The sequence below is a fragment of the Nannobrachium achirus genome (assembly GCF_963921795.1).
Source record: "Nannobrachium achirus genome assembly, chromosome: 20".
NCBI lineage: Eukaryota > Metazoa > Chordata > Actinopteri > Myctophiformes > Myctophidae > Nannobrachium > Nannobrachium achirus.
Window position 1 is genome coordinate 42410424 of NC_137827.1, and position 21391 is coordinate 42431814.

The window sequence follows — 21391 nt, forward strand, 5'->3', positions numbered from 1 at the left end:
CACACACACACAGTAACATTCACATTTTGCACGCACCACATAACACCCATTCAGGCCTAGAATTATTGACTGCTTTAACCAGTGAAAAATAGCAGATATACAAGCTCACAGCGCGGCACCGAGTGCCGCGCTGCGAGCTTGTAGATCTGCTATTTTTGAAAAAGTCGTGAAAATGTGTGCAAATCTTTGAATATATGTATTTTCAAAGCGAATGTTTGTAACTCAAACTTTGCTTCCGGGGGGTCCCTGGAACTAAATATTTTGAGATGGGGGTCTGTGGCCAAATACATATCATTTTGGGGGGTCCTTCACATGAAAAGGTTTGAAAACCACTAACATAGTAGTCTCTCAAGAACAGACTAACTGAGCTCCAGTTAAGTGAAAAGGACCTTTTCTTTGACGATGGCCGGCCAGATTGCTGACATCACATTTTCACGATTTTTCAAAAATAGCAGATATACAAGCTCGCAGCGCGGCACTCGGTGCCGCGCTGTATATCTGCTATTTTTCAATAGTTAAAGCAGTCAATAATCCTAGGCCTAAATGGGTTAACACAGGGAAAAAGGAGAGGCATAAAACACACAGTTCCGAATGGACACAGAAATCACACAGGAATGAATGCGTGTCAGGAAGACACTGAAGGGGTACAGTACAGAGCCCAGGGTGAGTCACAGAGAGGCGGGGGGAATGATGAGTCATAGCGACAGTCGGGAGGACTCGAGCGTAATTTACACTTTGATTAATTTAAAATGTATGCGCGAGATTTTCAAAAATCCATTTGTCGGCGACACGTCTCTCTCTGCTATAAATCTGTTATTTTTTTATTGAGGATGTCTAAATTAGCTGTCAACCTACACTTCCATATGAAACACTGTCTTTCCACCTTTCAGAGTATATCTATCTCTATCAGAGGCGTTTGTGCCGTACGGTAAATAGGCCCGCTGGTATGGATGGATGGATGGAGTGGCTGTAGAGGAGTGTTTTCCTGCATAAATCTTGTGTTCTAGTGCAGTGGTTCTCAACCTGTGGGTCGAGATCCCCAGCGGGGGGGGGTCCCCAAATTATTTTGGGGCGTCCCCAGATGATTAACTTAATGTGCAACATTGTTTTCTCACTCGACTGTAAACAAACCAACATAAAGTTTACGTTTATAAAGGGTAAATGAAAGTTCCTAAAGTGACAATTTAAGGACCTTTTAATACCTCTAAAAGGGCAAATTAAACATTGTCGGAATTGTCAAATATTAAGAGGCAGAAATTGTGAAAATAGCACCGGGTTATACAAGATGTAATGCCTCAACTCTTCGTGCTCATCAGGGTGGGGGGTCCCCAGTTAAAATATTATTATTATTTTGTGGGTCGCGGCCTGAAAAGGTTGAGAACCACTGTTTTAGTGTGTGTAGGTGTCTCTGTGTGGTCGTGCGGCACTGCCGGAGCACAGTGACAGGCAGCCTCCTAGGGCGGAGATGCTGATTGGCTGAGCGGGGCTACCGCTATGGCTACTGTTGCTACGGGAGCAGGCCAGGTTAAAAGGAACAGAAGCAGAGGCTGCAAGGAAACGACGTGCCAACTAAAGCTGCTAAAGATATTGATCAAAAATCATACTGCGATATTCCTGCTTGAGTTTGTCATTGTAATTTACATGTGGTAGTCTGTGAACACAGCATTTTCTACATGCAGTATTTATTCTTCGTACTCAAAATATAAGAAACAAACAAAATGTATACTGGATGTTTCTGAATGAGATACGGCCGAATAGAATTGGCCCTGTTTTAAGTGTCTTAAGTATCTAGTATTTAAGTATCCTTCAACGTGCAGTTTGGTTTGTGTAACCACAACACTTTAGGAAAACAACACTTTAGTTTAGGAAAACTAAAAATATATAGATATCTTTTTTACATTTATAAAAGATTGCAGCCTCTTGTCAGTGTGATTAACTGTTTAGTCCTAGTGCCATTACAACATACTGCATGTGTCTATGCCAGCCCAGTGCCGCTTGGTTGTTGCTGTGCTGTACACCATGATGAGGCAGTACTGCAGTGGAAAGATAATAGATACAGTATATATATAAAAGAGTGTGTGGTGCAAAGGGTTCAGTTGAAATGACAGGAAGTATTAGTAAGATTAGCAAACAGTGTCTGCTGCTAACAAAGCAGTGTATGTAAATGCCATTCGCTGCGACTGCTTCACAGATGTCAAACTTGATGTTAATCAGTGTCAACGTAAAGCGTTAAATCAGTCTACGAGAAGCATTACACACGGCATTAAATGCATACAAGCGTAGGAAGCTATGAGAATCACGACAGTCAATCAGCATTGTGGATTGTGCTGTAGTACAAGGAGATCTGTGATCATTTAACAGGTCTGGAATAGCAGTAAGTCAGTGGTCCAGTTGACTGGAACATGAAGGGGTGTACGATGTACGTGAGGCATCCTCCTTGACAGAACTCACTGCTGTATGAACGATTAATCAGCACATATTTAAGGCTTGAGTTTAATGAAATACATTGGAAGAGAAGTGCTGATCTAAGCATGACTTGACCTCAGACATTTTATTTAAAAAAAATGAATAATTACGTTTTATGGTTATTGAGTTGACCATAAAATGTGCTAACTTCCAAGTCATAGAGAAATATGTAAAGATCGCCCCAGTGCTTGTGCTATATCGTCGCTGTCGGGCAGAAACCTCGTATCTCCAAGTTTCAAATTTGTACATTTTTTCGCAAAGTAAAGCCCTGCTTCACCATACAAGGCCATCTCACAAAAGTAGTTAAAACAGCCGATCGACAAGCACACAACGCCTCGCACCGCGAGGCGTTGTGTGCTTGTAGATCTGCTGTTTTCACTAGTTTAGTTCATTTTTTAAATCATAAATACGAAACGAACGCTTTTGGACATACAAGGTTTCCACCCGACAACGACGATATGCAAGAATGAATGTATTCATATGAGATATCACGTCTCATGGCCATACAGACGCCAGGGGCATGTAAATGAGAGATCAGACTATAGATACTCAGAGGAGCAGGACAACATGGAAAGTACCCTCCTCTCCAGCTTGTAAATGACTGTCTGTGAACCAAACTGAGACAATCTCGTATTTGCCTTGATATCAGCAAAGTAGTGTTATATGTTTGTAAATGGTAACAATTGATGACTGTAGTGCCAACAAGCCTTAAAGTCAAACTGGCAACAATACCAGTGAATGATCAGTTCTCCAAACATGCTACTGTCCTGTCTTGTGTGCGTCAACATTTCTTTTAGCCTAAATACATGAATAGGTGATCACTAACATAGCCTAAATTGTTTATTATCCATATGTAGCTTCTGTCAAGGAGGATCCAGGACATTCATCCCCCCCAATTTACAGTAATAATACAGTATTAACCCTGGTGTCCCTATTTTGGGCAAGTCGGTAATAGGTGGAAAAAGAACAGCATATGCTTAATAATTTATAGTCCGTCGTGTCCAGTGTTCCGTGGCAAAAATAGCCCATCTGCAAGCAAGCGACATGTGACGATGAGCTTGTAGTAGGGATGGGACGATCATGTCACGATTATTGTGACAAAATAAAAATAGTGATTTACGATATTATAAGTTCACAATAATCAAAATATCCCCAACATTATCCTGGGCCAGAACATTTGCCCAAAAAATTGCCAACCTATAAGCTCACAACGTGTCGCGTTGTGAACTTAAAGGTCTGCAATTTTTTGGCAAAGAGATTTGGCAGAGTGAAAAAAGACTGTATCAAGTACATAATATTTCCAGGTCCGTTTTACCAATTATAGAGGGTTTAAATGATACTAGATATGCAGCTTGGCAAATAATAGGTGAATTGATCCCAGTACATGACGCAGGACAATTTCACGAAAAATGAAATCTCCACAATACAATTATTTTATCACGATAAATGATAATAGCGATTATCGTCCCATCTCTAGCTTGTAGATTCTTTTCGCCCCGTGACACTGGCATTTGACAAAGTATAGGTTTCTAACAAACAGTGGACTGACTGCACTCCCTCAGTGGATCTGGGCCATTTATACGACTATTATCACTGACGTCGTGTCATCCTTTTTTCCCTCTGTGCTGCGTAGAGCTGAAGTCAAGTAAGTCATTGTATGTTATGAGGAGGGCTGTGTACTGTACTTACCCCGTTCCACTCCACGCTCATACTCACTTCCTCCCCTCCGTCGGGCCCGCTCTCGTACTTCACCGTGTCCGAGAGGGTCAGGCTCTCGCGGCTGCGCTGCTTCTCGCGCGCCTCCGGCTCGCTCAGGACCTCGGCCACGCGCTGCTTGTGCACGTTGTCCAGTCCCTGGTGTCGTCATGGCGGCGGCGGAGGAGGGTGGCGCAGCAGCAGCGCGTCACACACGTACACATACAGGGACGTGCACAGACACAGACACACACAGTAGACCACAGATAGGAATAAGCACCAGTTCTGCTCAATACAAGAGAGCAGGCCGTCGGCCCGCTGCTTGTGCACTGTGCCCAGACCCTGACACACACAAATACACACACGCACGCACACATTCACACACACATAGACAATGTACAGTAGATCGCAATGAGTGCCAATTAAAGTAAGCTGAAAATTGAAATAAGATAAACCTTCATTGAATTCACTGTACATTTGAATGTACAGTGAATGTATGACTAGATATACATCTAGTCATACTATTAAAGTAACCTGAAAATTTAAATAAGATAAACCTTCATTGAATTCACTGTACATTTGAATGTACAGTGAATGTATGAATAGATATCCATCTAGTCATACTATTAAAGTAGTAATTAGTAATGAATGAAGATATGGTTTATACTGCGAGCAAAAATGCAAAACCAGACCGACAACACACACACAACACACACCTCAGGGCGGTTCAGGCACATGTACACAAGAAGTGTCCAACAATACAACAATATAATATAAAAATGGTCGTTCTTCTTCTGACAGCAATTATCTTTAAAGTGAGCTAGTAGGCTGCTGTTCTGACACACACACACATGCAATTACAATTTAGTCGTTTAGCAGATGCTCTTATCCACAGTGACATACAAGTGTGCACAAACACATGCACAATTAGGAGTGTCTCTGTTTAAAACGAATGGGAGGCTTTCCTTTATAGAAGTGTTATCAGCATTGAAACAGAACATGTACCCAGGTCTCCAGTTTTTCACAGCCGTTTGCCCCTATTTGTTGACATCAATAAACATGGAGCTGTAATCAATAAGCTAGATCAATACAGGCGTGTACGCTTGCTCACTACAGTATGTTGCTTGACCACAACAGAAGTTTAGTTAGTAGAAGGACAACGGCAAACTTAAAGCGCTCTTCACATCTAAGCACCAGCGCAGAGATTTTCAAAGAATACTATTCATGAACTTGATATATTTTTAAAGGGACTTTGACTGTAAGGGACAAACATCTGTGGCTCTGAGTGGAGGGCATAGTAGTGGTCTATTTAATATTCACTAGCATTCCTCTTTTGAGAGTAACAGTCTGGAAAACAGGACCAGTCAGTACTGGTATAATTAAACCTGGAGCAGTGATACTTGCATGCATGCGCGCACGCATACGTTTCCTATGACCCTGTCTGAAGAATCAATTATTCAGGAAGGGAAAAGTACAGACAGGGGGCTGGACAGACGGCTGTAAATTAAAGGGCAGCAGCCCGAGAATCTCATATTCACTTAATGTATGTGGAATGACAGAGACCTGGAGACTCCGAAATGAGATTAATATAATGATATGATAATCTATTTACGGTACTAAAAGGCTAGAGAGATAGGGAGACATGTTACTGAACCAACAATCTATAGCAATGGGTGCTATGGGAATATAGAGCTAACACTTATTTAAACAAAGAAATATCACTTACAGCACCGTTAAGCAGACTAATTAAAAATGACGGTTAAGCAGTTGGGTGGTACCTTGCAAACCACTATCATCTCACTCATCTGACAAGTTAATTCAAATGGCATTCTCTATTAGAGTGGTTCTCAAAGTGGATTTCAGGGACTCTCTAGGTTCCTTTATGGGGGTCTAAATTGACCCTTACAAGTCTGTAACTTTGACAATGTACAAATGGAACCGGGTCCATTTGGTTACATTTGTACACTGTAAAAGTTAAGGGGAGATCTTCAAATGTCTAAGTTTGAGAACCACTGCTCTATTAGTCATATACAGGTGCACAGTGAAAACAACCCTCTCCGTGCATCCTTTTCACTTCAACGTGAACAAGCAGGCAACATACACCAAACCCCGACTAGGAATCCTGTGGTAAGACCAGTCAGTCTGCCCAGTGACCACACCTGTTTTCTGGAACGCATGGCAGCTTCCTCCAGTGTCTCTGCCGCTTCAAACTTGCCCTGCCGCCTGTAGAGGGCGCCAAGGTTCTTCAGCGTGGTGGTTACCGTGGGGCTGGGGCAGCAGAGGAAAACGTACAGTCAATATGATGGAGGAATAATCAAAATCCTAACTCTTGAGAGTGTGCAAATGGAACCTTACCGGTCCATTTGGTTCCATTTGTACAATCTAAATTAGTTAAATTAACACTGGGGATTTTACTGTGCAGGAGAATTATTTATCAGAAAAGGATTCAATTATTAGTACAGTACACCTGGAGTGGCGTCCAGGTTTTCAAGCCAACCTAAGATCAGATGTTTTCAATACACGTCGTGTGGTGTACAGATGGGTTGGTTGGATGAAGGAAATGAATACCTGAACACATTCAGTCATTTATCGATATTGGCAGACTGTCCAGCACTGCACTGAAATATTAAACAGAGGAGCACTATTTAGACTGTGTACCCTCCTATGACCAGTGTGCAGGAAGTTCATATTATGTAATGGATTTGCTGTGCTTTCGACGAGGACATAAAATAGGAGAACATTAAGGACCATCTATTACTGCATAAGTAGTTTTCTATAAAAAAAAATATATAAATATAAATATTGTCCTAAAAAGAAGGAGTGGTGAAATAAAGAAGAGTGATTTGCAGCCAGGCCAGAGGAGAGATATTTTAATACATACCAAACACCATGGGAGAAGGAATAATCATATTAGATTACATTTGGTTATTGCCTTTTGCCACACTAACAGAACCAGTGAAAATTGCTTTTTAATAGGCTTGAGGACATTTTAAACTAGATAAAATAATAACGCCACAACAACACACGCTGTAAGTTGTAACAGACTCAAGATGTAATAAATATTGTGTAATTAGATGAAGACGCTCACCTGTCTACTTTACAGGCCTTATACCAGCCTCCATACTCTCCAAAAGGTGAGCCATCCTTCTGTTTTCCCTGTTAGACAAAGACAAGCATCATTCATTACAAATATGATTAATTCCCCCTTTTCTCCTATTTCCATTTCTTGTAAATCATCCAACACTTTTGTAATTCTGCTGTGTTGGATCTAATGAGTTGAGTGGCCATCCAAGTCAAATTTGGCTTGGTGCAAACGTACAGGACCAATAAAGCGTTTCAGATTGTGATAAGAAATCAATACCACCAAATTACTTGAACCCAGTTTATGCAATGACTCAGGCATAAGGAGAAGGCAAATGAGTCCATTTCAAGCTGTGCTCAGTTTAATACCATCAAAGATAACATGAAAGGGCATTTAGTTGGGGGATTATAGCCGGGTCATGAATCTCTTTCCACAAGTCAAACTAAACCCATAAGCCTTTTAAAAACTGTGACCGTGAACGGACTTCTAGCAAGGAGAGAATGGTCCTCACTGCATCAGCACTAAGATGCTGATAATATGAGTACTGATCTGCTAATCTAGGGCTTTAGAGAAGTCTAAACACTGTTATATATCAGTTAATACGGTGACTGCTGAGAATAATATATACACTTAATTTTCTCAGGATTACGACCTTGACCAGAATGACACTGGGACATTAAGTTGGCAGGTTTTGGAGGATCATAGCAGCCAAATGTTTGAATGGATCAATTGAAATTACTCAGTTTTGTAAAGTTTTATTATAATAAATTATGAAATTATCACTTGCGCCAAACAGTGCCAACTGCGAATATATATATATATATATATATATATATATATATATATACTGCAGTTTGATGTGCATTCATGTGTATGTATTCACCTTGCTCTGCTCCTCTCTCTCTTCAGCATGCATCCAGATTGGTTTGTTCTCATCTGAAACAGAGAGGGACAGGGAGAGACAGGGAGTGTAATAGAGAGACACCAAGGGAGTTGGTTCTCACACATTAATATGCACAGGCCAAATTGATAATGAAAAACTGCTTCCTTTCATAACCATATTCTATTCAACACATTTCATCGCTGCATGTATGTGCAGATTGTTGAATAAAATGAAAGTATTACAGATTCATGATTTTCTTTTTAGACGGTAAAATACTCCCATTATCTCCCCTTTGCCCCCCAACATTACCATCCTTGCTCATAAAAATGAGATAAATACTGTACATAAAATAAATAGATCGCTCAGCCCTCTACACACCGTGGTAGCAATTTGAGGTAAACCTATGAGTCAAGTCTGCTGGCACCGGAGAACATCTGTAAAAATATCATGTAGGTTTGGATAAAACTTTGATTAACTAACCCTAGGGCTCCACCAAAATTACGGCGTTGTGGCGGCGTCGGACGCCGTCAAAAAATGAACCGGGGCGAATTTGAGCGTCCGACGCTGACGTTGACGTCGGCAGTGGAGCACCCTTCATTGATTAAAACGGGAGCGTTCCCAGCGTTGACGTTGACGCGACGCTCGACGCGCCCGGTGGAGCCGGGGGGTAACTCACTAGTTCTCATATATAGAGCACTTTTCTTTTTAAATAACCAATTTACAAGCTCACAACATGTCGCACTGCGACACTGAGCTTGTAAATCTGGATTTTTAGATTTATTTTTATTTTTTATCACAACGGGGTACCTGGCACAACAAACATATCAATTTGGGTATCCTTGGCATGAAAATGTTTGAGAATCATTGATCTATCTAATGTAATTAAAATTAATCATATGAACGTTGTATATGAGCCTTGCACAGGAAGAGTAGGAGTTTATTGCATTTAATGCATAATCGCAGCATTTATTTGACAAAATGATACCCAGTTCACTCTCCTAACCTGTCCTGATTTAACGCAGAGCAAGGGAGTCACTGCTGATCAAATGAAATAAAAGAAATTGGACATTTTCACAAGTCAGTAACTGCGAGAACACAGTCAATACCCAAGGAAATGCCAAGCTATTGGATATTAGCAAATGCACAACGAATCTGGAGATACCAAAACAGATGAGAGTGCTCAAGGTTGGATGTAGAGCATCATAATTGTGCAAGGATAGCAAACAGGCCATCAACATAAAAGGTCAGCGAGGCTGGATAGGCCTGGTCTACACCAGGTGGCAAATCTTGAATAAATATTGGCTGGTTCAAAGAGCTCATTGTTACAAATTTATGCTAGGGGCAGAGAGGTTCAGCTGATCTGTTGTCAGATTTCCAAAGTGCAAATCTCGTAATGATAGACTGCCAAAGGACTGACAGCTGAAAGCCCAAAAAGGTCACTTTTGTTCAGAAGACCATCTCCTCCTCTGCCGACTATGCGAGCAAACTGAAAACTCTACGCCGAATGCCTGTTTACAACTTCCACACATGATCCACAGCTTGTGTGTCAGTGGGTGTTTTAGTGTGTGCTTTTCCAAGAGTGGGTATTTTGTCCGTATCTGTGTGTAGTCGCATTTTTTTGTGTGTACGTGCATGTGGGAAATTTATGTGGATGCACTTTATGTTTGAGAATGGGTATCTTGTCTGGACTGTGTGTGTGTGTGTGTGTGTGTGTGTGTGTGTGTGTGTGTGTGTGTGTGTGTGTGTGTGTGTGTGTGTGTGTGTGTGTGGGTATTTTGCAGCAGATGGTACTAGGGGTTAAGAGAGGACCACTGAGGACAAGGACAGCCCACCCACTCAGTGTATGCATGTTTACATGTCTACTCACATTTATTCTGTGTGTGTGTGTGTGTGTGTGTGTGTGTGTGTGTGCGTGCGTGCGTGCGTGCGTGCGTGCGTGCGTGCGTGCGTGCGTGCGTGCGTGCGTGCGTGCGTGAGTGCGTGCGTGAGTGCGTGCGTGCGTGCGTGCGTCTCTCTCTCTTACCGTCTACAGAGCCAAACTCCCTCTCATGTGCGCGGGTCAGTATCTCTTTGTACAGAGTCTCTGCCTGTTTGAACTTCCCCTGCTTCAGGTAACAGGACGCCTGTCGGAACAACACATCAGCATTTAACCACTTAAGGCCTATTTTAAACATCAATTTGCCAATCCACGAGCTCACAACACACTGGGACGTGACATGCTGTGAGCTTGTAGATGTTTTTGCCTATAAAAATGTGCCCAAAATAGTGATGTCAGGTTGAGAGCGAAGCCATTAACAATTTAAGGACTTGGAAGACCTTTTTTAATATAATTTATTTTATGTCCTGAAAAGGTTGAGAGCCACTGGTCTAACGTACGTACCTGTATGTATTATACACCTGCTTTCACTTTATTTTCAGTGGGGTTACCTCATCGTCTACTTCTGTTGTTGTTTACATCATTTATAGCCCTATGCATTCTAATGCTAGATCACATCCTTTCAGTGTTTCATCCAAAAGGTGTGTTTGGTACAAAGATTTTGCATTATTGTATTAATTGTGTATACCACGGTAAGACCCAAAGAAAGTGTCCACCTTGTGTGGTGGCCCTCAAAAATGTATTGTTCTCCTACTCTATTCCCTCCGCCATGGGTTCTATTCATGCAGTAGGTTCTGGTTCGGCAGATATATAGATAGAATTGTATTGTATTGTACTCTGTTCTTTAATGACCTTGCAAAGCGATGAGTTCCTTGCATATTAAACACCAAAACTGCTGATCAAAGTATTTTTAACTGCTTATGGCAAACTTCTCATTTATAATGTACTTTCAGAAATATACCGTGCAGTGCTTTTATAATGGGGAAATCCTGCTAAGGCAAACGCCACTTTTTATCTTCACAGGAAAATCCTCAGTTCATGTATCCATTTTTGGAGCTGTGTGAAGCACAGGCTCCCTATACGTGGCTGTGTGGGTCTGTGTGTCTGTGTGTCTGTGTGTCTGTGTGTGTGTCTGTGTGTATGTAGCCTGAACTTCCTAAACTTCGGCACGCTACTAGTCCCACAGTTTTGCCACCACACACTCGCGCCATATGTCAAATCGACCGGCTTACTCGGGAATCGTGGGCTAGTAACTTGCTAAGAGAAAGGTTCAATAGTTTAATTGATATTAATTTATTAGTGAATTAATTTTCCCCATTGACTTATAATGGGAATCGCAAAAACTCACATTCAATTATTTGTCTCTCGCAAACCATAGGGGCTAGAGTTTCAAGACTTGGAGAGGAGGTTCATAATGATTTCAAGGATTAAATAAAAAATAATTGTGTCATTTGGCCGCATGGTGGCGCCATAACACCCCACTTTACGTTTTGGCCTGTAACTCTTGAACCGTAGGTCGGAAAATTAAAAATATTTTTCCCTGGATTCCTTGGGTCATGACGCATCTCCCCATATAGGCCACGCCCATTTGCGCCATGATAGATTTTCCGCCATCTTGAATTTTCTCCAAAACACACTTTTTGCTCCTTTTCCTACATATTTTCTTCAAATGTCACAAAAATCGGTACACATGATCCACACACACACACACACACACACACACACACACACACACACACACACACACACACACACACACACACACACACACACACACACACACACACACACACACACACACACACACACACACACACACACACACACACACAGGTGTGATTTTAACTCAAGTTAGGCATGTGTGAATTTAGAGACACTTTAGTCTGCACCCATTCTATCCCCTTTCAGTATAAAATGTGCCACCCACTGGCAACTGTAGCCACTTAAACCACTTACGTGAAGCCCTCATAAACACTAGAAAAAAAAACAAGTCTGCCATGTGGTGGGGAATGTTTAAGACTTTGGAGAGTAGAATGGAAGACAGACAACATGGGTGATTTAAGCAGTACACCCATATCCATTCAAACTAAATGGACTCTGAACTGAGAGGGACCTGTTGTGCATCAATCTAATCAACGCACAGGATAAATAAGCCATCCCCGCACACACCGTGGAGAAAGCCTCTGTCATGACAGCGACTGATTCTGCTCTGGATTGTAACATCTTGCCCTCTCTCTACAATACATCTGTTCGAGCATCTACTTGACCTCCTTGACCGTGTCGAAGGAACCCAAGCCACAGAGGTGGCTGGTAGTAACGTTATTTCTGCTGGGGAAGCTTGGAGGTGGCAAGATCAGGAGAGCTCAGCTTGGGGTGGCAGAAGCATCAGGCATAGAGGCACCCGGCACCAGATTCTGAATCTAGGACTGTCTGCCAAATATTCCATGGTTTTACTGGCAGGGGCAGTAGCGTTTTCCCTGCATCATTAATCTCTCTTGCCCTTTGGCTCATCCAGAATGACAATGACCCATTTCCTGGTGGCACAGAGGGTACAAAGGCAAAATGAAGCCACGGTGACCACCCCCCAAGCAAAAGGGAAAATGCAGAACACCGGACTACCATACCTAACAAACTGACTCCAAAACAGGGTCATACCTAAAATAACTAGAAGCAGTGCTCTCGCGAGCACAGGTCTCCACCAGGTCAGGCGTCCTGGTGGTGCTATAATAGGCCAATCTGAAAAGGCTGGCATGTCTTCTTCATCATGCATGCATGATTTGAGGCAGTTCCAAAAATGTTTTCTTTGTTGCAAAAGTCTACCTGGTGCAGTGTTGTTTTTGACAGCAAATTTTGATTTAGTTTTAGTCATAGTCTTTTGAATAAAATGTAATTAGTTTAAGTCATAATTTTACTCACCTGAAAAGTTTTAGTTTTAGTCTAATTTTAGTCAACTAAATATCATACGTTTTTGTCGACTAAATCTTCAGTTGATTTAGTCAACTCAAGTATTTTGACGGGCCTTGATGGCATCGTAATGACTGATTTTACACTTGGTTGCGCGCTGAAAATAGCCAATCTACAAGCTCACAACGACGCGTTGTGAGCTTGTAGATCTGCTATTTTCAGCACACAACACCTGAGAGCAACCAAACATAAAATGACTGTCTTCTCCACCAGTCCCTCCCTAACGTTTTAGTCTAGTTTTTATTTTGTTGACGAAATTGTCAATATATTTAGTCTTAGTTTTAGTCATCACAGCTTAGTTTTTATTTAGTTTTTATTTAGTTTTCGTCAGTGAAAAAAACACAGTCGACAAACATTTTTAGTCATAGTTTTAGTCGACAAAATCAACACCGACCTGGTGGTGGCGCTATAACAGACCAATGTGAAAAGGGCGGCATTTGTTCCTTGATCTAGTGGGACTATGTGTAGCAAATGTCACGACACTCGCAAGCTGCGTTCATGCACACCTCCCCGGAGTGACCAGCTAAAGCCACAATCCCCTCCCTCTCAGAGACCAGAGGCCTCCACTTTATTGTCGAAAAAAGGCAAGATTTTTTACAAGCCATAAGAGCAGATGGAATTGCTGTCATGACAAAAGCAGGCTCTCTCCAGAGTATGCATGGGGATGGCTGTGTGTACATCCAAGGTGCACAGTCACACCCTCCCAGCTCTGAGTCTATTTGGTGACTATTTGAACTCACCAGGTGTGACTGCTAAAAATCAGCCATCGCCCACACCACAAACACTGGCACTGCTACTTTTTAACTACTTCATCACTGCTATTATACATCGCCCACTATTCATGCTGCTTCATTCAATGCCACTGCTATGCAAATAAGGTTATCGCTGTACTTTTTACATCACCAGTATTAGCATTGTGCAATAGTATGTGTAATATAATATATATATATTTTTAAATAAAGATACGATTTAACGACTTAAGCCCTATTTTATACTTTGTGGAATGACTGTCGGTCGCATCGTCAAGACACGACTTGTCGCTTGAAGATCTGCTATTTTTGAACATTTCCCGATTTCTATTAAGGCATGCCCAAAGTAGGGACGCTTAAAGGAGCTATAGTCAACTTTTTCTTGAAAAACGAACGCTAAAATAAAAATAATGTTTCAAAAACATTTTTTTTTAAAAAGGATTAAGCTTCATATATGTGTTTCTATTCAAAAATGACCAAAAAAGCGTAAAATAATCATACAATTATCATTTTGGCCATTGTCAGCCTGACTTTGTTTATATCCCTTATCAATCCATATAAAAGAATAGAAGAGGGATGTAAACAAAGTCAGGCTGACAATGGCCAAAATGATTATTTTACGCTTTGTGTGGTCATTTTTTAATAGAAACACATATGAAACTTAATTTTCTTTTTTTTAAATATTTTCAAAAACATTATTTTCATTTTAGCGTCCGTTTTTCAAGAGAAAGTTGACTATAGCTCCTTTAAGTTTAAAAGTGGTTTTAAATACTATTCTCCACCATATAAACTTTTTAGCTTCTCCCCTTCGACACGCGTTTCCTTCTCACCAGGTTGTTTTTGGTCTTGGCCACGTTGGGGTCGTCAGGGCCCAGTTTGGTCTGGTAGATCTCCAGGGCTCTCCTGTAGTAATACTCCACCTCCTCGTACTTGCCCTGGTTCTGACACAGCAGGGCCAGGTTGTTGAGCTGCTTGGCTACATCAGGGTGGTCTTTCCCCAACACCTGGGAATAGATAGAAGGAAGGAAGGAAGAGTTATTAGAGTGGGAGGGTAACATATGGGGGTTTAAAACAATATCGGCTACCAGTGTTAGTGGTTGAAACAACGACTTGAAAAACAAAACGCACAACAGATGTAATGACACTGCCTAACAAACGGACAAATGAAAAAAAAAGGATAACTCATGTCTTTAACCGTACTTTATCATTTGCTTTCAATAAGCGCGTCATCAAAAACACATTCCCTTAACCACTTACAGTAAGACCCATAAACGTTGTTGCACAAGGACTAGCAACAACAGATGATCTACTAACTACACATACTAGGTGCGTCTACGATCTACTAACTACACATACTAGGTGCGTCTACGTGTTGTGAGCTTAATTGATCGGCTATTCGTCTCTTCTGCGAGAATGACAGGAATCAGGGAGAGAGAGCAGCAGGGGCGAGATCAAACAGCCGTCACCGACGCGGCAGTGACCTGTCAGCGTCAGTAGTGGATCTCGCTGGCTCTCAGAGAGAGAGACAGGGAGTGACACTCAGCAAAGGCCTTTGGGCTTGGGATTCAAACGTGCGACTCGCTGACAGAGCATATATACTGTATGTGGCAAGCACTTTAACCACAATTGCTAGACCATCAGCGCCCAAAGATCGGCTGTTTTTGTTGTGCTACACTGGCAGATGACGGAGTATAAAACTATTAAGCATATAGGCCTAGGCTATTGGTGAGAATTCTCACCCATAATAGAACAGCTATTTGGGGAAATTCTGAAAATGATCATTTGAAAAATAAAATCACCTATAATTGCAATTGGATACCAAGCTGAAAGTGGTTAAAATGACATTACAGCAACATATTTGATTCATCCCTGCACCAATCCCTAGAGTAAACAACGGCACAGGTATTTTTAGCGCAGACTGACTGCCCCAGCGGATATTGAACCCCTGACACCATCAACGGGAAGGGTACCATGTGCTGGTACCCACTGACCCACACAGCGTGACAGCATTTGACCTGTGCCAGTGGTTTGGACTATTGACCTGCCGGATTAAATTACATCTCGATAAACAAACGCAGGAGCACAGGTCTGGTAATGTGTCACGTCTGACAGGTTGCTCTCCAAGGGGCATGCAGCAACAAGTTCCACTGAAATGACTTGTAGCTTGCCGCTTTGTTGCCGCTAATGTGAACGCGGTGTTAGTGACACTCTCCCGCTTTCCTCCCCTTCCTCAGATAACTTCTGTAGCAGGGGAGTCTACTACAGAAGATAATCCGACAGCTCGGCTGTCAAAAGCAGGAACAGATTTCCATATTCCCCACAGAAAGCCGCTGGTATTCTATTGGTACTGATCTTGGTTTATTGATGGGAGAGATGCTCCAGAAGTCACAGCTGCTGAGCTACACATGAGCCTTTTTCTCTTACAAAACAAAAGATGAAAAGCATCTGTACACAGATGCTTTTATTTTTATTCTTGGAATGTTGTGCAGGATTTAAAGTACAACATTCAGGTTCAGCCTGGTTTTGATGAAACATGCATTAAAAAGTAAAGCAGCAGATTGCTGGCAGAGGATTTATGAATTCGTTTAAATAAGGTGTCTAAGTTCAGCAGCATTTGGAATAAAAACTGGAGGCTTACATGCCCTTAAACACCTTTTTCCATTTCCCTTCTCCACACAGTAAAATCCTGTGTGTTAGATTATGCATTGGAAGGTCAGAGAGTCTACAAATGTAACCAAATGGAATGGACCTGTAAGGGTCCATTTGATACTTAGTATTTTATTGTGCATCCCAATCTGGGGAACAACTCTGCACCTACAAGCTTTTCTACGCTTGTAGGCTATAAAAAGACCAAACTCCGGGGAGAAAAATCCTCCTGATTCAGCAACTGTGCGTCTTCACCTCCCTCCCCCCCCAATCCCTCCTCGCCTGTCAGGAAGGAGCTTGGTGGCAAATCTCTCAGCTTATGCGAGAACAGATATCATATGAATTTAAGGAGCATAAAGTAAGAAACGGCCTCAGCTAAACCAGAGTTCACATCTCATTCTCACAGGAGTGACAACAGGAAATATGAGGCAGATAGCCGGGGATCCAGTCACCAAAATGGGAGGGGACCTGTGATGTTCTGCCGCACTTTTTATTTCTGTTTTATCTATTAGTTTGGTCATTAAGGTCCACAGAATGAGAGGCCTGCTCTGCCGGAAACATCGCAAAAAAAAGTTATGCACATTTGTATATTTCTGTCCCATTGACTCCACTAGAAATATTTAAAAAATAAAAATAAATCTGCTTTAAGTAGCATGTCAGGGGTCAAACTAGGGGTTCTTCATGATTCTGAATCCATTGCAAGCATTTGTTTTGCATGAAGAACATTCCTTGGGCAAAATTTTGGCCACCCAGAACTGTGAAAAGTGGGAAAAAAGTGATGACTCATCACTTTTCACAGTGTTTAGTTGCCAATATTTTGCCCAAGGAATGTTTTTCATGCAAAACAAATGCTTGCAATGGATTCAGAATGACGAAGAACCCCTAGTTTGACCCCTCACATGCTACTTAAAGCAGATTTATTTTCTTTTTTTAATATTTCTAGTGGAGTCAATGGGACAGTGAATATACAAATGTCCATAACTTTTTTTCCGCAATGTTTCCGGCAGAGCAGGCCTCTCATTCTGTGGACCTTAATGACCAAACTAATAGATAAAACAGAAATAAAAAGTGCGGCAGAACATCACAGGTTCAACCCTATTCCTTTAGCTTTTGGGCATGTGGATCCCCGACTAAGAGGTGAATGGCTAGAATAAGCCCAAGAGTGACAAATAAAGGATAAATAAGAAGAGACATTTCTCCACCTCTAGGACTGCTGAGCAGAGCCTTTCATAAGGACAAACGTGAAGGCAAGCCACAATAATGAATCCTCTAAGGACTTGAAGTCCTCCAAAGTCAGATATCTTCACTGAACAATGACGGAGTTTGACGGGGGAAACTCAAGGATGCATCAAATCACATTACGCACTCAGCCAGAGACACAAACTGCGCGATTGTACCCCACTACTTATATATCATACTACTCCTTCATATTCAATTAGTTTTCAATCCCAAATATAATTCTTATATTGGATACGTTTGTGCACATGCTTGTAATTCAAGCATAAAACCTTTTTGTCATTATGTCGTTATTTTTTATCAGATGTCGGTACATTTCTATATCATTCCAGACACTGTGACCTTGAGTTTAAAATCTCAGACCTCGGGTGCCCAGGTGGGTCACCCGCAGAATCAGGTTTGAATCCGTCTCAAAATATGTCATCTATTGGGTGATGACCCAATAGACAAGAAATGCCTTTAAAATACGTTTTTCCGAAACTGTCAAGGGATACAACACATTGTGGATATTTGTCTTTCTTTTACCTTCTCTCTGATCTCCAGAGCTCTCTTGCACAGTGGCTCTGCTTCCTTGTACTTCCCTCTCTTCCCATACAGTACAGCCAGGTTGTTCAGTGTGGCAGCCACCTGGAGAACACACACACACACACACACACACACACACACACACACACACACACACACACACACACACACACACACACACACACACACACACACACACACACACACACACACACACACACACACACACACACACACACACACACACACACACACACAATAGTGGCCACGGTGGCACACATGCATACATACACATAACAGACAAACACACATGAACGGGAGTTAGTGATTGTAAAAACCCGGGAGGACAGAGTGAAATCACGAACACCCAAGTGTGCAATGTGTGTGCACGAGCAGTGTGTGGGTTGTGTGTGTGTGTGTGTGTGACCACAGAACCACACCACAGCTGCACAGAGCCACTGATCCGGTGAACGAGTAAAAAAGAGGAGTCAGGAGGTGATTCTGTACGTGCTTGTAGGAAAGATCATTTGATCCCAATCAGTGGGGGTGACACACATCCACCACATCCAAGAGAGAGGGGGAGGGGTGGGGGGGGGGCAGAGAGAGAGAGAGAGAGAGAGAGAGAGAGAGAGAGAGAGAGAGAGAGAGAGAGAGAGAGAGAGAGAGAGAGAGAGAGAGAGAGAAATGGGGGGACAGGAGATTCAAAATGTTCATAAACCATTTCAAACATCAAAGAAAGTGTGACTCATTTACCCGTCATGAATTGGTGGCATTGTGTCAAAGAGAGAGCAGGAATTCATGATCGTAAAAAATCAAAGGGGGGGAGAAGAGACAAACGCCTGGTGATCATAGGATAGGGGAGAGGGAGGAGCCTAACCTCAGCTCCACCCAAAAGGAAGTGATGAGGGTCCGGGTGGCGGAGAGACAGGCCTGTCAGAGTTAAGAGAGTTAAAAAAAAAAAGACCGTAATCTAAGTCATGTCCAACCATGTCCCTGCCAATCTGGACACCAGATGATCGAACCCAGGGGTCCCCCCCCCAACCCTTTTCCTACCAAGGACCCCTTTCATGTAGTAAATGATTTCACGGACCACCGAGTTGGGGGGATGGGGAGCAGAGGGGAGGGCGTAGTCGGGGCACCACGGTCAACGACTGAAATAACCAAGAGATCAATCAAGAAGAACATAATATGTAAGCCTGTTAAATACTTGCTTGATGGGGATATTTTATACTGTATCCTGTTTAGCCATTCAAAAATAGCAGATGTACAAGCTCTCAGTGTGTCACTTTGTGCTGCACTGTGAGCTTGTACATCTGCTATTTTTGAACATTTTTTAAACATCTTTAAAGTGTGAGAACAACTGGTTTAGAAGGCACCTGCAGAAGGTTTTTTGTGGGTTAAACCCAATGCTTCAATGACGAGTCCCCAGTGATCTATGCTAAGCCCCTTCCTTTTTTTCCTCTACCCGCAATCTCTTTGCAGAAAATAGCCAATTTATAAGCTTACGTGTCAGAATAGGAACGCTATAGAGCAGGGTTCCCCAAGGTCCGAATTATGTCTAGGGTACCAAGCAGAGGGCCACAACATTGCAGGGTGACGGTGGCGTTTCCGCTACTCCAGCAACAGTTCAGATATCGTCACTGTCGGGCAGAAACCTCGTATCTCCAAGTTTCAAATGTGTATGTTTTTTGGTAAAGCAAAGCCCTGCTTCATCATACAAGATCGTCGCAAAAAACTCAAGCACGCAAGAAGCACGCAAGAAGCATGCATCAACAAGTTGTGTGCTTGTAGATCGGCTGTTTTCACTAGTTTAGTACATTTTATAGATGATAAATACAAAACGAACGGTTTTGGACATACAAGGTTTCCGCCCGACAACGACGATATACTAGTGTTGTTGCTGCTCTTATACCACCATTATTACTGGGGTTGGTGGGGGCCAGACAGTAGCCCCCCACGGGCCGCAAATGGCCCGCGGGCCGCCTATTGGGGAACCCTGCTATAGAGTAATAAACATAAGAAGTGCTTCTTACTGCTGGATGGTCTCTTCCCAGAGTCTTCTCTCTGATGGCCAGAGCATCATTCAGCAGGTTGGCCGCCTCCTTGTATTTGTTCTGGTCCCTGAGGCACACACAGACAGGTATTTGTCACCTCCAACATACAACACCTCATAAAGCACTGGGTCGGGACCCATTTGTTAGGGGTCGCGGAAATTTTATCGGTCCCTTAATTGTTGGTTTCCTACATTTAGTTTTTAATTATTATTATTTCAAAACATAAAAAAAAAAAAAACATTCCCAAAAAAGCAAAAATAAATAATTAATTAAAAAACAAATGCAATTATTTTTTCAGTATTTCATGAAGAAATAAAAGACAAATCTAAGAAATTCCATAAATTTGAAAAACTATTTTTTTTAAGAAGCAGTCAAAATAGCTGATCTACAAGCTCACAACGTGGCGCGACACTACACACGTTATCAAGCACACCCCAGCATGGATATAATATGGACCAAACCCCAGAAAGGTTATTTTAAATGAGTCAAAATATTGTAATTGTGTCATATTGTTCTCATCAATTACAATGTTTCAAAATCTGAGTGTGAGCTTGTAGGTCAGCGTATATACGCTACTCGTCGTGTGACGATGTATGCGCTATGCATATGCTTAAATGCATAATAGGTGACCGTTTTAAGTGTTTTAAATTTTTGACTATGTGAAGAAGGGGAGGGTGGGGTCAGGCTTTGGATTGTGTTCACATTATAATCCACTTTTAGACAAGTTACAGCCATAGCCAAATTTAACTTTAAACATTACAAGGCAATATGGACACTCTCTAGCCCCCAAGTCGTGCTGAATTAAAATATATAAACATGTTAAACGTTTTGTTGTTAAACAATGACTTGTCTATGAATAATAGTTTAGTGTGAAATGTAATTAAGCGTATCTGTGCCCTGATTCCTCACAAGCAGTGTTGATTTCGTCGACTAAAACTATGACGAAATGTATTTATTTTTCACTGACGAAAACTAAATAAAAACGAAATAAAAACTAAGCTGTGATGACTAAAACTAAGACTAAATATATTGACAATTTCGTCAACAAAATGAAAACTTGACTAAAACGTTAGGGAGGGACTAGTGGAGAAGAGAGTCATTTTTTCTCAGGTTTTGTGTGCAGAAAATAGCCGATCTACAAGCTCGCAACGCCTCGCAACGCCTCGCAGCGCGACGCGTTGTGAGCTTGTAGATCTGCTATTTTCAGCACACAAC

General features: G+C 41.9%; 1 protein-coding gene across 8 annotated transcripts in view; it reads right to left on the bottom strand.

Annotated features, from left to right (window-relative positions):
- Window positions 1-21391, bottom strand: part of klc1a (kinesin light chain 1a) — a 60684-nt gene that overhangs the window by 13159 nt on the left and 26134 nt on the right. For 4 of the 8 annotated variants that reach the window (XM_080751252.1, XM_080751254.1, XM_080751258.1 and 1 more), the window contains exons 7-14: window positions 20156-20243; window positions 18123-18224; window positions 14546-14719; window positions 10150-10249; window positions 8127-8179; window positions 7250-7317; window positions 6321-6429; window positions 4183-4320 (exon numbers count right to left, since the gene is read on the bottom strand). In XM_080751252.1, coding sequence (XP_080607378.1) covers window positions 4183-4320; window positions 6321-6429; window positions 7250-7317; window positions 8127-8179; window positions 10150-10249; window positions 14546-14719; window positions 18123-18224; window positions 20156-20243 — 832 coding nt within the window. Of the gene's footprint in view, window positions 1-1966; window positions 2034-4155; window positions 4321-6320; window positions 6430-7249; window positions 7318-8126; window positions 8180-10149; window positions 10250-14545; window positions 14720-18122; window positions 18225-20155; window positions 20244-21391 lie in introns of all 8 variants that reach the window. The other 4 variants (XM_080751251.1, XM_080751253.1, XM_080751256.1 and 1 more) reach the window with 2 other exon arrangements.